Source organism: Drosophila subobscura, chromosome A (genome assembly GCF_008121235.1).
Source record: "Drosophila subobscura isolate 14011-0131.10 chromosome A, UCBerk_Dsub_1.0, whole genome shotgun sequence".
Classification (NCBI taxonomy): domain Eukaryota; kingdom Metazoa; phylum Arthropoda; class Insecta; order Diptera; family Drosophilidae; genus Drosophila; species Drosophila subobscura.
Window position 1 is genome coordinate 13,333,691 of NC_048530.1, and position 15,588 is coordinate 13,349,278.

At 44.2% G+C, this 15,588-nt stretch overlaps 1 protein-coding gene across 1 annotated transcript; it reads right to left on the minus strand.

The window, feature by feature from the left end:
• Positions 1 to 8,073: 8,073 nt before the first annotated feature.
• Positions 8,074 to 14,882, minus strand: LOC117899116 (solute carrier family 46 member 3). The gene is made up of 5 exons (XM_034808910.1): positions 14,616 to 14,882; positions 10,145 to 10,539; positions 9,677 to 10,078; positions 8,876 to 9,616; positions 8,074 to 8,807 (listed from the first exon to the last, which is right to left on the minus strand). The coding sequence occupies exons 2-5, from the start codon at positions 10,519 to 10,521 to the stop codon at positions 8,531 to 8,533; spliced, it is 1,797 nt and encodes a 598-aa protein (XP_034664801.1). The 5' UTR covers positions 10,522 to 10,539; positions 14,616 to 14,882; the 3' UTR covers positions 8,074 to 8,530.
• Positions 14,883 to 15,588: the final 706 nt, after the last annotated feature.

Genomic DNA, 15,588 nt, shown 5'->3' on the forward strand with positions numbered 1-15,588 from the left:
AAAGAGCGCATTACCTGTGACCCACACACCCGCACACTCGCTCTCTCTCCCTCATGCTCACGCAGTGCCACGAAGGGGAACGTGCCGTGGGAGATCTTCGCTGAGCTTCCGTGATACCTTTGTTGTTTTCTTCGCCCCACTCACACACTCACACTCACAGAAACTGCTCTGCCGCTGCTCTGACACTGCTTTGTTTATTCTGATACCCTTTGTAAATTGCGGAAATATTTATAACGCATTCATTTGAAGGGAACTCGGACAGACAGCACTTCATCACGATTGAATACTGACCTACGCTGTGAGCTCTACTATTGACCTATTTTAAGTATATGTATGTACATGTGCAATAAAATGGAATGCCTCTTTATATTGTACATATTTACATGTGTGTTTTAATTAGAAATTTCCAAACAATTATCCAAGTCTTCACATTCTTAAAATGATAATTTTTAATAACTTAATAATAAAGGGTATTTAATGCATCGATCACCAGACCGCTGTTGCTTGTGTATTTCTCTTTGATTTATTGCTTGTGACATTTCTTCGGCTTTCGAGTCCGATTCGAAGTCGCAGCCGCAGTCGACGCTGCTCTTCAAGTGGTTCCCTCCATCCCGCTACCACAACGAAATGAAATCCCCGTCGTTATGTTTTATTTATAACGGATTTGGGCCTTTCGTCGTCCATTGTTTATAAATATTTATGGGTAAGTGGGAAAGAGACAAAGACAGAGGAGAGCAGGGCGAAGGAGAGATGGATGATGGTTCTCCCTTTATGATTCCTTTTTTGCTTATTTTGTTAACCTTCTGTGGGCTTTGCTTATTTTTTGGTATTTTGATTTGGGTCCATTTTGGATACAATATTTCGTGCTTTCCGTAATGGAATTTTAATTTAATTTGCTTACATTCCGCAGCTCCTAGGAAAGTGCCAGGCGATTTCTTTTTCTTTTCGAGTGAAATCAGCCCCCAAAGCGCAGCACTCCACTCAACTCCAGAGCTGGAGCTCCAGTTCCAGATCCGACTACTTACAGCGATTGACTCCTCTACTCGTCCGTTGGAGGATGGAATGGCTCCGGGGTTCGTGGTGTTCAGTGGAGCGGAAAGGTGTAATTATGACGCCGGGCCACTTGGTGGAGTGCCGCTAAATGGCCATGACCACCACCCGATCATTATGATCATTATGATGGGGCCTCTACCGGCAGCAGCAGCTGCAGCAGCATCTCATGATGCTGATGGTGCTCGGGCATTGAAGGAGTAACCCCAAAAACTGCGCGTTGATGGTTTCAAAAGATCAAAAAGAAAAGAGTAAGAGAAACGCTCTTACACTAACACGTTGGTTCCTGCAATATTTTCACTCTGCGAAAACTCTTTTCCAAGAATCTTGGATCATTCCTCACTGAAATGAATTGAAATTATTTTAAAATGCATTAAATGATTCGTTTCAATGCTATTTTAGAACTATTTTCACTTAAATCAAGCTTATCAACGCTTTCTGAATCAGCAATCCAATGCCATAAATTGCTGAGAATAATTACGGTATAATAGCAAGAGCTTCCAAGCATAGGCAGTGTGCATTGGGAAATAGCTTTTCTTGTACAAATTCCAAAATCATAAAATGGCAGACAGGCCAGGCAAATGACCAACAAAACACAAATCAAACTATTTTCACTTCACTCTCTGGTCGGTCTCTCTGAGGTTCTGATGCAACACAAGGCAAGGACGAACACTAGTAGGGTGGCGCACTGTTTTCCCATTGATTTTTTAACATATTATTAAACAAAAATCCTTTTGGGAAGAACTTGTAAAGGTCATTCAAGGTTAGTATTAAATGCATATGTCAACATGAATTTAATGGTGAAATAATACTCTAAAATTGTATGCTAAAAAATGTGATTACTCGCTCTCTCTCCTAGTGTGGCTTAGCATCAACGTCTGATGCCGCAAGATGAAGCATCTCCCCGTTGCGTCACCTTCTCAACATGGCAAACCCAATCAGAGTTTTCCCCCATCTCTCTTCTACTCCGTTGAAGCAAAGTTATTTATGCCGTGTATCCATGGCATATAGTTTTTCGGTCATACACAGACATACCACCGATGCAGACCACAGAACTCCCCTCTGGCTTCCCACTGTTTGGCATTGGGTTCCCTGTCCCATGGCATACTCGTATTTATTTATTTGCATTTGTATTAAATTTTCAATTCATTTTCCTGAAAAATTTCTCGCTTTACTGCTTTGCAAAATGTTTGCTAGAATATTTGTTATTTCCGCCATCACCCCCAAATGTTTTTTGGTTGGCTCACAGTTCCGGGGGAGTTGTTCTTGCGGCTTCTATGTATTTCTAATGAGCCTTATGGGTGACTGGAGACGACTCCCGGTCCCGGACTGGACCCCTGCCTCTCATGTGTGTGTGTAATTTGTTTCATTTAAATGATTTATTTATTTTTGCTCATTCGCAAAGCTTTTGGCATGCAATGCAGACGCACGAGAACAATCCCTGACTTTTGTAGGAGCTGGCATGCCCGTGCCATTACCCATTAGCTTTTGCAGGAGTTTTCATGCCCTTTCCATATCTTGGGGGCCAGCGGCGCAATGTTTCTGGTCAGAGTTTGGTTCTGTTCTTGTTTTTGTATGCGGGGGAAATTGCTTCTGGCATTTGATTTGAACATCATTTTTAACGAAGCATACGGTTTCCCATATATAAAAGGGGCAGAGTGGAAGAGAGCGTTGAAGGTTCTGGAACGGAAGGACATGGGAATGGACAGACACAAAACACATCCTCATTGTTGTAGCTCTTGACTCTGATGCTGTTTGCTTCTCATTCACTCCGTAGCTCTCTCTCTCTCTCTCTCTCTATCTTTTTGTTTTATCCCACAATCAGTTAATGAACGCAAAAACGTGGCATGCAGATGTGGTATACAGTTAAAACTGCACTTAAAGGACACCATGACCGCTGATGCTTCCACTATACTATTGTATAGGGTAAATAAACTACTCCCCCACTTCCTCTAAGGATAGTCCTCACTGTACATTGCTGTATGACTCTCCCATGTGCACATATGCACATACATACTCGTACGTGTGTTTATTTCAGCTCCTGACAGGATATTAAATAGGCATTTTCGTTTGCAGGAAATATTAAATCAACAAATTAGAAAATTACAATACAGAACGGTGCAAGAAGAGAGGAGCGCAAAGAGAGTCAATGCCTAATGGAATTGAACGTGGGAAGGAAGGAAGTAAGAATACATTGTGTATTTTGTTAGGGCTTTCGCTTCCTTGCCGCTTTTGTTGTTTGCTGAAAAAGCTAAGACTTTGTGTTGTATCCAATGAGGCTTGTCCATCAAATCGAACAATCCAACAAAATGTATACAAACACTAAACGAAAAACACTTTTTAAGCTGGGTATTAAATGCCTTAAAGTATAAGACATAAATGCTCAATTCATTTCATAAAATAAAGCGGTCTTCTATAAATATTTGGCAGCTTTTTAACAGCATAATCGTGTGGTTACTTTTAATTATAGAAACAATGAATATTTATATTTTTGATGTTTTGGCACTGACTTTTAATTCATAATTTGACTGAGATTCATCGACAAAAACTGCAGGACAGTGCCCACTTTGCAGTGGTTATTGGTTGGTTCTTTATCAAGCAATGAGGATAGGAGATTTTTGTTGTGTTTCTTTGTCTACGCAGCACATACACAACTCTCCTCTGATGCTTTCTTTTGTGGCTTTCCCATGTGTGGAGATCTCTCTTTCTTTGCAGTTCCCATCGATCCAATCCAAAACCAATTGCTGGCGGGATTACCAAATCAAATGAACCAAAAAGAAGAGGGAAATTTCCACATAGGATTTCGAATCGAAACTAGCATTTCTGTTCACATTTCGGTTCGGCATTGAGGCATATCTTTCTTTTCCTTTGCAACTGCAGCGTTCCTCAAATTTTCTTCGGAGCTGCAACGCTCCTCTACTGTGCCGCAGGGCCTGCAACGTCTGCTCAAGTGGCAGGCAGAGAGAGACCCAGGCGTTGTATGGTCATATCTCAAGTGCATCAGCCTCATCATCATCCTCATCGACGTCGTCGTCGCTGGCGGCATCGTCATCGATGGGAGACGAAGACTATCGGGAAATCACGTAATGGGCACGTAGGCCAAATATTTACTTAAGCCCCAGCCGGAATGGGAGGGAGTCTGCTCAGTTTGCTCAGTCTGATGGTGGATGGAGGTGGTTTCCCACCTTAATGTTCTTCGTGGCAAACCAATTGACTTGACAAGTGAGGAGAGCTGCCGCGGCTACCGCTGTTGCTGTTGCTGCTGGTGTGGCAGCAAGGGAAGCGTGAAGGAGTCGAGGAGTCGAGAAGTCGCTGGAGTAGACAATGACTTCCTGCTGCAATTGTTTGACTTAATTGCCAGCGCACTGACACTGCAAACAAAGAGAGAACGGGGGGACGGGATGAACTCTGCATTCCACACGATGCGGCACGGTGCCCAGTGTGTTGCCCGTGTACACGCACCGGAGAGCATTTCTTTGAGGACCACCCGCAGGTCCCGCTGGCCTTAACAGCTGATTTCGGTTGGGCAATGATGGACTGATCCCCGGTCAAAGGGCCACAACAATTCCATTGATTATGGCTGGCAACATGGCGATTTGGTATGAGGATGAAGCAATAATCCTCTTGGGGGGAAATTGCCAGCACAGTGCAAAAAGACCCTGAGGCATGCCCCGTCGTCGTCGTCGTTGAGTGTGGCAAATATCAAAGTCAAACAAATGTGAAGTGTGTGTGGCAGAAGTGGGGCAACAACTCCTCTCCGGTCAGGGGCCACATGGAAGGTGGCAAGTGTTTTGCACTAAAAGCGAAACTACTTAGCATTTGCCGCCATCCAACTTCTGCTGGCAAAAGTGGAACTCAGAGACTCAGACGGAGTCTGGACTCCCAGAGTTTAAGTTGCTGCCCAAAAGGCGAAGGCGGAGGCGGTGGCGGAAACGGTAGCGGAAACAGAGGGAAAGCAAAAGGAAAAGCAACAGAAACACAAACGGAAAGCAAAAGCAAAAGGAAAAATGAAAATGGCAAAAAGCGAAAGCCCAGACCGGGGAATGAGGTCAAGAGACAAAATAGGCTTACTGACATGTGTGTCTCAGTCTTTCTGTCTCTCTGTCTCTCTGTCTGTTTTGTCTGTCTCTCTGTTAGCCCACTTAGCCTCCTGCTCCGTCTCCTCCTTCCTATTTCCATGTAGTCCCTTTTGCGGGAATTTAACGGTCAAATCGCTTGACTTTTTCCTGTCTAAAGAGCAAATTCCTTGAGGCTCTTTTGGGGGCTTTCTTCAGCTCATGGGGCTTTCTTTTTGCTAGTGCGGATATATTTGACTTTTCCACGCATAAATAAATACATATGTACACATATAAGTATGTATTACATATACCTTTAGCTCAAATGAACTGCTTTGTAGCTTTAAAGAAATCAGAATTAATCGCGGTTACTGGTATCGGTGACAGTTGCTCTTCTGTTGTGTCACTTCAGTGCTTAAGCTGAACTTGTTCAGTTGTCTCCTGTTCAATGTTGCATATTTCTCTCATTTGATTATTTTTAATTATTTTTAATTTTAATTATAATAGGAATAATAGGTTCATGTGTACAAACATCACTTAGGCTTTTGTGTGGCTGTGTCGCTCTTCTCCAGTCGGAATTGATTTACCTCGCTCTCATTCACACATGCATATGTATGTGCAACGTAGGATACATACATACATTTGTACATACATATACATATGTATGTACATACATACATACATAGGATTGCGATTATAAGCCTTTTATTTGGCAGCAGGGTTTCGACTCTGAGTGATGAGGCGTCTCGAAAGCTGGCCCAAATCCAAGAGAGGTGGCGGTGGTAATACAATCCGTCGGCATAGTGCTCCATTAATTTTCCCCTGAAAATTGTAAAATTGTTGTGATTTTCCCCTCTGGAACATGGGTCAAGCGAATGGTTTACTGTGAAATTGTCAAGAAAATGCGTGTTTAAGCAAGATTAAATGCATTTAATTGTTGATTTATTGGCCCGCTGCCACTAGCCACCATGTCAGCCCTTGCCCCAATGATTCCCCTCCCCACACATTCTGCCAGAAAGGTCCACTCCACTGATTCCCCCTGATTCGAACACGAATTCGTTTCGCTCCCATTGTTGACTCCAATTATTTATGGGTCAAAAATGCGACAAGAAGAAGTAAAGAAGGGCAGGCTATCAAATTTCAGTGTTGCCTTCATGTTGCCCCGCAGCATGTGGCACTGCTTCATGTTTCTAGGCTGTTCTACAATGGTGAGTTTCACCTGCCACATGTTGTGGCTGATTGGTATTATAGATCCAAAGATTAAGATTACCAACTGATGCTTCAAATTGCCAAAACCGGGAGTGAGCCAAATCTTAAGAGCTCCTAGACGAAGCTATCAGCTCCCAGAGTCGAAGCCCTCTACTAGATAATCGCACAGAAATGGTAGGCAGGAGATTGTGAAAAACTAAGTTCATTTGTATATTGAAAATAATTATGTTCTTCTCCAATAAGTATACATATGTATCTCTGTTTTTGCAGCTAGTCACTTAGCAATTTCTAAGGTCTTTTGTTTTTATTGGAACAACAACAAGTCCAAGAAGAGCAATCAATGGCTGCTCCTCCTCGAATGCTACTCTGGTTATCATCGAACAAATGTCAATTAAAATTGTTAGTTTCTAAACAACAAAAGTGTCCAAAAGCATGGTTCGTTCCTTGGTATAGTCTTCATCTCAATGATATGTTGTTTGTATCCAGGCATCCCATGACAATCCCATGTTTATTTTATTCCTAAACCCATCTAAGGCCAAGCAAAACGGGTTTATTCGCATCGCAGCATGTTGCCAGGCAGCTGAATGGTGAGTTTCTCTCGCCACATGTTGCCAGCAGGTTGTAGTGGTCGCGAGGGCGAGACATGACGCGGGCCAAAGGAATTGGTTTTGGCGATCGAGTGGGCGCTGGGGCAATACCTCTCCTGCTTTTCGGTTTCGGTTGGGGCAGGGCGTGTCCCTCAGGTGGGCGCTCAGTCGATATCGCAAAAAAGTAATTAAAGGCAAGCGTGGCACGAATGCAGACCGCCGCAGCAGCCGCCGCCGCCACGATACGATGATGATGATGCTGCTAAATGCTGACGCCAGTCGCAGTAAAACGTTGCACGTTGCCACGCCTACCGCCCAGCACTTGGCTGTCAAGTGCAATACGTGCCACATGCGGTCAATGAAAAAGGCAAACCTGCAACAAGAAAATGGCAAATGAAGGGTCTGGTCGCTGCTTCGGCATTGCAGCGAACAGAGAGATGCCCTTACCAAATGAACATAAGAAATCTGTTGAATTTTTCATTATTTCAGTAATAAATAGAAGCGAAATATATGTATTTATAATCAATGTTTAAGAGATCTAAGTTCCTGTCCCCACTACATTCTCCTTTGGAAAGCTGTTTCCCCATGGATGGACCATGGATGGACCTCAATTTCTGTCACGGATGTACCGCACATTAGCCTGAACCACATGTGATGCCACTGACCTTATCAGAGAGGGGATACACTCTCCCTCTCTATCTCTGTCTCTCGCTCTGGCAGCAACCAAAAAGAACAACAATAACGACAACAGAACGCATCCGTTTTGTGCAACCCAAACGACAATTATCAGCGACATGAGCAAACCAATTGTTCAGTTCCCCCTTGTCCAGGGGCACTCCATTTTCCATTGTCCATGGCGGCATGGTTATCCTGTGCCTGTGTGTGTCCGTGCAGGAAGAGAGCGATAGGCCTGGAGCCAGGACCCGGGCTCCATTGACCGCACATCTACACACTCCACACCGCCACTCCAGCGCAGAGTCCACTCCAGAGCGGGTTCATTTGTGTGTGTAATTGTTTGCCAGGCTACACTGATTACGGTGTTCAATAATAGTCGAAATTCACGGCATCATGTCCGGGTCACGCCCCCTGGTTATACCCCCCATTCTGCCTTTAGTGCTGGCTATTTTTGGGACATTGTTAAATTTATTCAATACTTCTACACGGTCCTTAGAGCTAATCAAAAAAAATATATATGTAAAATAATAGCAAAGTGGAAAATTATAATTACAATGGAAACAAAAACACATATGTGAATACTTCAAAAGCTTAAGACTAATTAAAGACAATAATAAAGTACGGATACAGCTGGGGGATGCAGGAGAGCGCAAGTAAAAATGCTCTTGAAAGGAACTTTTATCGGATGCCAAAACGGTCAAAAGGATCTTTCGTCTTGCATAAAGAATAGCAGCTTTGGAATCAACTTCGAAAAGGATTTAAGATTCACCAGAAGTTCTTGAAGCGTATCTCAATCGATAGATCTAAGGGGAAAACCAACTGCAAACCCTTTTAGAAACGTCTCCACATTCCCTACATGTCCATCCCCGCAGCAGAATATGTGTATGTACAATAGGAAAAAAGGATAATACGCATGTGTATGTTACACAGACTAATACCCATGCATCCCACGCTTCAGGCCTCCTTGGCCTTGCCCACCTCCTCCGGCACATAGGCCTGATTCTCAATGCCGATGACAGGGGGAGGTGGTGGCGTTTCCTCCGCATGTGATGATTCGAGCGATTCGTGTATCACATTGGAAATGATGCCATTCATTTGACCCTTGGCCTCGCTGGCCAGGGCCAGAGCTTCGATGGTGTTGATGTTGCCATTAGGATCCTTGATCGAAGCGCGCTCCGCATCGGTGCGCACCAGAAGGCGACGTTGTTTCACCTGGAAGCGGTACATCCAGCTGGACAGGAGAATAAAGAAAGCTTGATAAGGATTACTGGCCAACGTAGGAGAGCTGATTACACTTACAGAAAGATGACAACAGAGAACATGGTTAGGCCACCGCCAAGCAGAAAGAAGGCGCCCGGCAGCACCCGCAGTGTGGCCGCATAGAGCGTCGTGTACATCGGTGCAAAGACCATGGGCATAAGTGCCTCTGCCACACCAAACAGAGAGTTCACTTTGCCCAGTTCGTCCTTGGACACGAGCTTGGTGGCTATCGAGCGCATGGCAATGAAGGCCGTGCCGTTGAAGATCTCCACCAGCCCGCCCAGGTACATGTGCCACGGCACCGTGGCAAAGGCGTAGATAAAGCCTGACAGGATCTTCGAGGTGCTCGAGAGGACACCCACCAGGGCATCGTCAACGCCCAGCTTGTGCGACAGAATGCCCACGCAGAAGATGACACCGATGAGACCCGTGAACATGGCGTAGGTGGAGAAGAAACTGAACTCCACCTCCGACCAGTTAAAGCGGAACCTCGTAAATAGATACGTCACCGCCATCTCTCCGTGCAGAGGACCAATGATCACCATCACGACAATCATGAGCAGAATGACGCGCTTGCGTCGCTGATTCTCGCCCTTTTTGAAGGCCACTCGGAAGGTCTGCACCACATGCTCCTTGTCAAAGAAGTCGGCCAGCAGGCCCTTTTGCGTGGGACTCTTCTCGGGCCTGGCCACCGGCTCCTCCAGGAAAAAGAAACCATACACAAATGCCACCACATAGAAGAAGGCCGAGATGGAGAAGACGCCATAGAAACCGATTTGCCTGAGAAGTTACAGATAAATTAAATGGCAATCGAAGGGAGACCCTTATATCGTCACTCACTTGAGTAGCACCCCACTGAAGGCCATGCCAATGGGCACACCCACAGAGAAGCAAACGTTGAGTATGCCAATCCTTAGAGTGCGCTCCTCCTCGGTGGTGATGTCCGCAATGTAACTGAAGACGCCCATCAGCATGGTGAACCATCCCCCACTGAGGGATGGAAAGATGGCCTCCGTCAGGGCGGCCACCTCCATGGGTGTATCCTCAAAGTAAACGCACAGCATGAGCCCCACCACACCGAGAAACTCCCCCACCACAGGGATGAGCATGCAGGGCTTGCGACGTCGATGGCGGTCGCTCCACGAGCCCCAGAAGAGGATCAACAGGCAGGGGAAAAGCGATTGGATCACTGTCTTCCAGGCGGCCATGCGAGCCACCATCTGCTGCACCGTTTCCTCTTCCCTGAAAGGAGAGAGGCCTATTAGATGCCTGCCCAACGGCAAGGAGCCAACGCATCCCTGTGCTTACATGGTGTAATTGGCTGTCTGGCGGCGAGTTAGAGCATCGCACACCACATCCCCGTAGGCCATGTTCACGCGGCAGGCCTTCTCCAGATTGAGATTCTGTGTGGCCAAATTGGACAGCACGCTGGGCATAATGTACGCCGCCAGAATGGGCTCCACGGTGATATTATTCGATATCAGGCGAAACTTTTCGCGCCATGTTCGCTTCACAGCGGCAGTGGGCGTCGTTGTCGTTGCAGTCGATTTTAGTGTCATCGCATCGGAAGAGGCCTGTTCCGGCGGTGTTGGTCGCGTTCCAGCCGCTGGCGAGGATGGTGGCGAATGATTGACAGTGTATTTGGCATATGTGGCATCGTCCAAGCTACCGTCTTTGGGGGACATGACTCTGGCTGATGATCTCTAAGGGGATACAAATGGGAGAGGTGTACTACAATTGGAAGAATCTTTGTTCGCATCTTTAAATAGACTAGAATAACCTTTCACTGGTCTTTGAACTTTTGCCGGATATTTATATACCTTCACTCTACCCTGCAAAAGCATAATCCAGACCCTGGGCATAGGCTTTGGTTTCTTCATGTTTCTTGAGAGTAAAGTCTTAGGGTTATTCAATGTTTTCTTCTTGCTGCTTGAAGAATTCATTTCCCTTCTTTAATAGGGTACTCGCTTCTTCGGCACTCACCAAAATGTGGTGTAGCATTTGTGGGGCTTTAATTGGACCGTTTTGTCGTGATCAGCCAAATGGTATGACTATGAGTACTGTATCATCATTTCGTTTTCATTCACCTTTATTTGGTTACTGTTTGTTGTGTACTTTGTTGTTACCTCTCCCGCATCCATTCCCCCACCGATTCGGAGAGCAATCAAAGTGCGACCTCAACCTCGAATATACTATGTATGTACATACATACATACTCGTATGTAGGGGGTATGGTACGCATGGGCAACGGTTGATATCGCAGTCCTCACTGTCTCTTTTACTTGTTATCATTTGAAGCGCGCCTCGTCCGCGTTCCCCTGTGGGGTTTTCCCACTCCGTACTGCTCCCAGCATCCGCTTTGACACTCGCTAATGATGCTTGTTACCTCTCCACCTTCATTACTGATATGTAGAAGAATATCACTAGAATATAATTGTACGACATGTAGTGGAAAACTACTGATCAGACGCTGCTGTGGGCCCGCTGTGTCTCGCGTGTGTCTTGATAGTTTTAATTTTGAAATGTAATTAGTGAAAGTCTCTCTCTCTCGCTCTCTCTCTTGATGTTTATTCTCACAGAGATATCTCTCGATTCTCTCCGAGTTCTTTAGGTACTGACTGGGACTTTGGAAATTCCACTTTTCCCATTGCCATTCCCATTTATTATTGCTGTTTTTTTGTTTTTGTTTCGATATCGCATTTAATTGTTTTGTCAAGTGCATTTGTTGCCATTCGACGAAAGTGTTTGCACAATTGTTGCGGCAGGCAGCTTTGGCTCCCTCCTCCTTCGCTCACCCTCCTCCGCTTTCTGCTGTACAAAAACCCATTACAACCCAGTCAATCACGTGTAAACAGCGCATTAACCCTTTACCATGGCTCAGTTGTTTGTTGGTTGAGTTTTAAGATGGTTTGGAATGGTAATTGTTAGAAGAATTATTTCAGCTTGGGACGCTTCCTTTGTGTGCATTTAGATGAGTTTTTGGAATGGATTTTTCAGACCTAGAAATACTTTTGCTTTTGCTAATCGCATCGATTAGGCACCGATTTCGGCAAACAGAAGGAATTTTGTGGGCTTTCTAGTGCACTAGAAAAAGGTACGTCGATATTGTATATTTTGGTTCTTTTATTGAGCGTAAGCTCAGTGCTAAACGCTTTGCCTTACGACTCCTTCTGGTCCATTGCAATCCTCTGAATGTTTTGTATACAATTTTCTATCCTCTCCTCGCCACAGTTATACGTACATATGACTCAGATGACGAGCTCCTCCACCTGAATTTAGTTGCTAATTTTGAATGGCGTCTCTCTCTTTTTTTATGCAAAATGTAAATGCCATTGACAATGGCTTTAATTTAATCAGTACTCGTACTCTGAAAATTACCCAAAAATTAGGAAAAAGCTAATTGACCTTGACAAATGTATGCCCACACACACACACACACACACACACACACACACACACACCTCTGTCTGTCTATGCCACTCTATAGAGATAGGTCGAGCGACCCATAAAGTGCATCACTGACCGTTTTAATCTTCAACTTCCGTCTAGCGATGACGCAGTCTTTGTATTTGGTAATTTGATCTACAGTAGTACCCCCTAAAGAACGGACACAGAGACAACTACGAACTTTCGAGGATCTCTAGAGTGTGTCGTCACTGTAATCCGTTCATATGTGCATATATAGATACATTTTTCATTATCTCAGGGCATTGTTCAGGTCACCACAACTGGCAAATCTCGTTTTGCCTTTGCTTTTGGCTTCAATTGCCTTTAATTGCTGCCGGCGAAAACATTTAAGACACCAGAGTCTCAAACTAAATGATGTGCTTTTTAGAATCAAGACAATAATAAAAAAGCAGTGCCCAAATTGCTAAATAAAAGTGCCAGCACTGAGGCGGCATTTTGCGCAAAGGGATTGTATTTGAATTATAATTTTCAATGGGCATTGCGAATACTTTTATCATATCAGAGGTTAGCAACATCTGTATACAATTTTTAATCTTTCAAAAATCTATCTGAAACATATCTACTATTATACCTTTAACGATAATAGATTAGTTTTAATTGCAAACAGTAAAGAATACATAAAACAAACAAATCGTATAAATGTATAGCAAACAATTTGTGGAAAAGCAAAAAACTCAATGAATTTCCAAACAATTTAACCCATTTGTTGAATTTCTAAATCAAATTTTCGCTCTGAATACCTGAACTACTCATTAATGTACAAATGTGTACGTTGGATAACCAATACAGGGTAGTATCGATGATTTGTGGCATCTCATTATCGTGTATCTACAATCTGAAGTGCAACTTGGGGCAGACTCATTTTCAACATTGAATCATCATTCTTGAGATTGTGGGGTACTCTTGACATTGAGATATACGCGTAGATCGCTTAGATCGCGCAGGTCTTGAGCTTGTCCCGCGATTCTGCTTGCACTTGCAGCTGAATGCAGAACGGCGGCTTGGCCGTCAATGCCACACGAACATGCGGCAGACGTGCGTTGAACTCAAAAACGTACCGCAAACAATGCACAATATGGGTATGGGCATGAGTATGGGGAAGAAGAGCTATTGAGGTCGTTCAAGCGCCCTCCCCCCAATGCCTCCACACAACAAACGGTCACGTCACTCACTCACCCACCCACCCGATTCGGTGATCGGTGGTTTGCGGTCTCTCCTCTGTCTGTTTGGCATATTAACTAACTCTACCGCTGCATATGGATATCATTTTATGGATAGTTCGAGAACGAGTATATATGCAACTCCAGGAAGCATTTATATAATCAAATTTCCATCGGATTTGGCAGCACCAGCAGAAGGCATACATATGTATATTTTATGTCAAAAAACAATTGGGAAGCTCTCACCAACTCACTCCACCCCCTTCCTGCTCTCCCACGGAATCAAAACTAAAAAAATGATTTACCTACTGTAGTGGCATTTTGCAATATTATTTAATTAACTAATTTGGTTGTGTGTGTTTTTTTTGTTTTAGACAATTTGGAATCGTTTCATTTCCGGCTGCGGTCGCGGGACAAAACTTTTCACACACAAAAACGAATCAAACAAACGATGGCGCTCCAAATTACCCATTTACGTTATTAATTGCATGTCTATGGCAGATACAAAAAGATATAAGAGTGTGTACATATGTACACAGAGATACAAAGATACACAGATACACGTGTGTGACACCGAGCCAGAGTTTTGCCTTAGTCCCCGACTAAATTGAGAATAATTAAATACAATTAGCCTGGCGTAACTTTTATCTCTCTCTTGTTTTCTTTTTTTTCGGGGATTTATTTATGCACAATTCAATGGTAAAATTAACTGCTAAAAATAGTTGAATACACACACGCAGGGAAGCTCCGGGAGCAGCAGCAAAACAAAACAGCAAACAAAAAAGTGAGAGCTGAAGCTACCAAGCCAACACAACACGCAAAAGACAATCAAAATAGTAAACTAAATTGATTTAAATAATAATTATAATTAATTCGGCTTGACAAATGGCTTGGAATTTCGGAATTTTGTATCCCACAGAAATCCACTCATAAACGAGTACAGCGAAAGAGAGAGCGAAAGAGAGAGAGAGATAGACACCGACCGAACGGGGACCAGACGCGACGATTCGTGCGAATTTCATTTAATTTACATGTCGTTAATAAAATTAGCAGCAAAAAAAAGAGACCACACACACACACACACACACACACGCACAAACACTGGAGATACTCTGCACTTTCTATTGGTATTAATCCTCGTTTAGTTTTACCTGTGACTCTATTTTCTGGAATATCCTGCAAAAGGCTTTCCTGAGTGAACTTTTTGTGTACTTGTTGGGTTTCCTTCTAGTTCAGCATGACTGCTGGCTGTGGGGATATCACCACCGATATCTATGGGCTGTGCTTGTGGGGCCGAGGGCTTGTAGTTTGTAGTTTGTAGTTCCAGCCTCTGTTTCGAGCGTGTGCTGAGCTTTGGGTAGTGTCTAAACCAGCGGCGTTGAGCTGAACTCGGCGACTAAAAATGCTCGCACTCGCATTGGATTTGATGAGTGCCACACAGCCCACAGCACGGTAAATACTCTGCTGCCTCTTCCACTGCCTCGGCCTCTGCCTCTGCCTCTGGCGCAGCGACTGCTACTGACTCTGTGAGCATTGCTTCCACAGAGGTGTCGTCGTTTTCGTGTATCTGTGTGCCACGATCGGTGCGCCGCCAGCGATAAGCGCTGGAAGCAGCTGTGAACAACAGCAGCAAAACAGTAAAACAAAAACAAAGCAAAATAAAAGATACACATGCAGGAATCTATGGCGAAAGGCCCCAAGCTGCAGCCACAGATCCAATTTAGATTTTGAAACATTTGTATCCATTTGGGTACACCTTCATCACCATTAGCAGATTGGCACAAATGTAACTCCACGTACGAGTACCTACATACAGCCGCTACTCGATCAATCCATTTGTTGACAATAGGGCACAAAAAAGGTTTCAATTGTATCTGTTTCTTGTGTAGATGTATCTACGATTCTGTGTGTGGGTGTGTGATGTGTCGCGAAAGCCTCAATTAGCCAACAAAATTAAAGCTCTCTGCACTATTATTAGCGAATATAATTAAGACAAATGTTCAAACGAAATGTAAAATAATTGAATGGAAATGGATAATTGTGTGCCCATCCCACATCATGCCCAAAAGTCATGGTAGATCCTGTTGGGAATCGGAGATGGAATTCCCATTATAATAGTTCCCG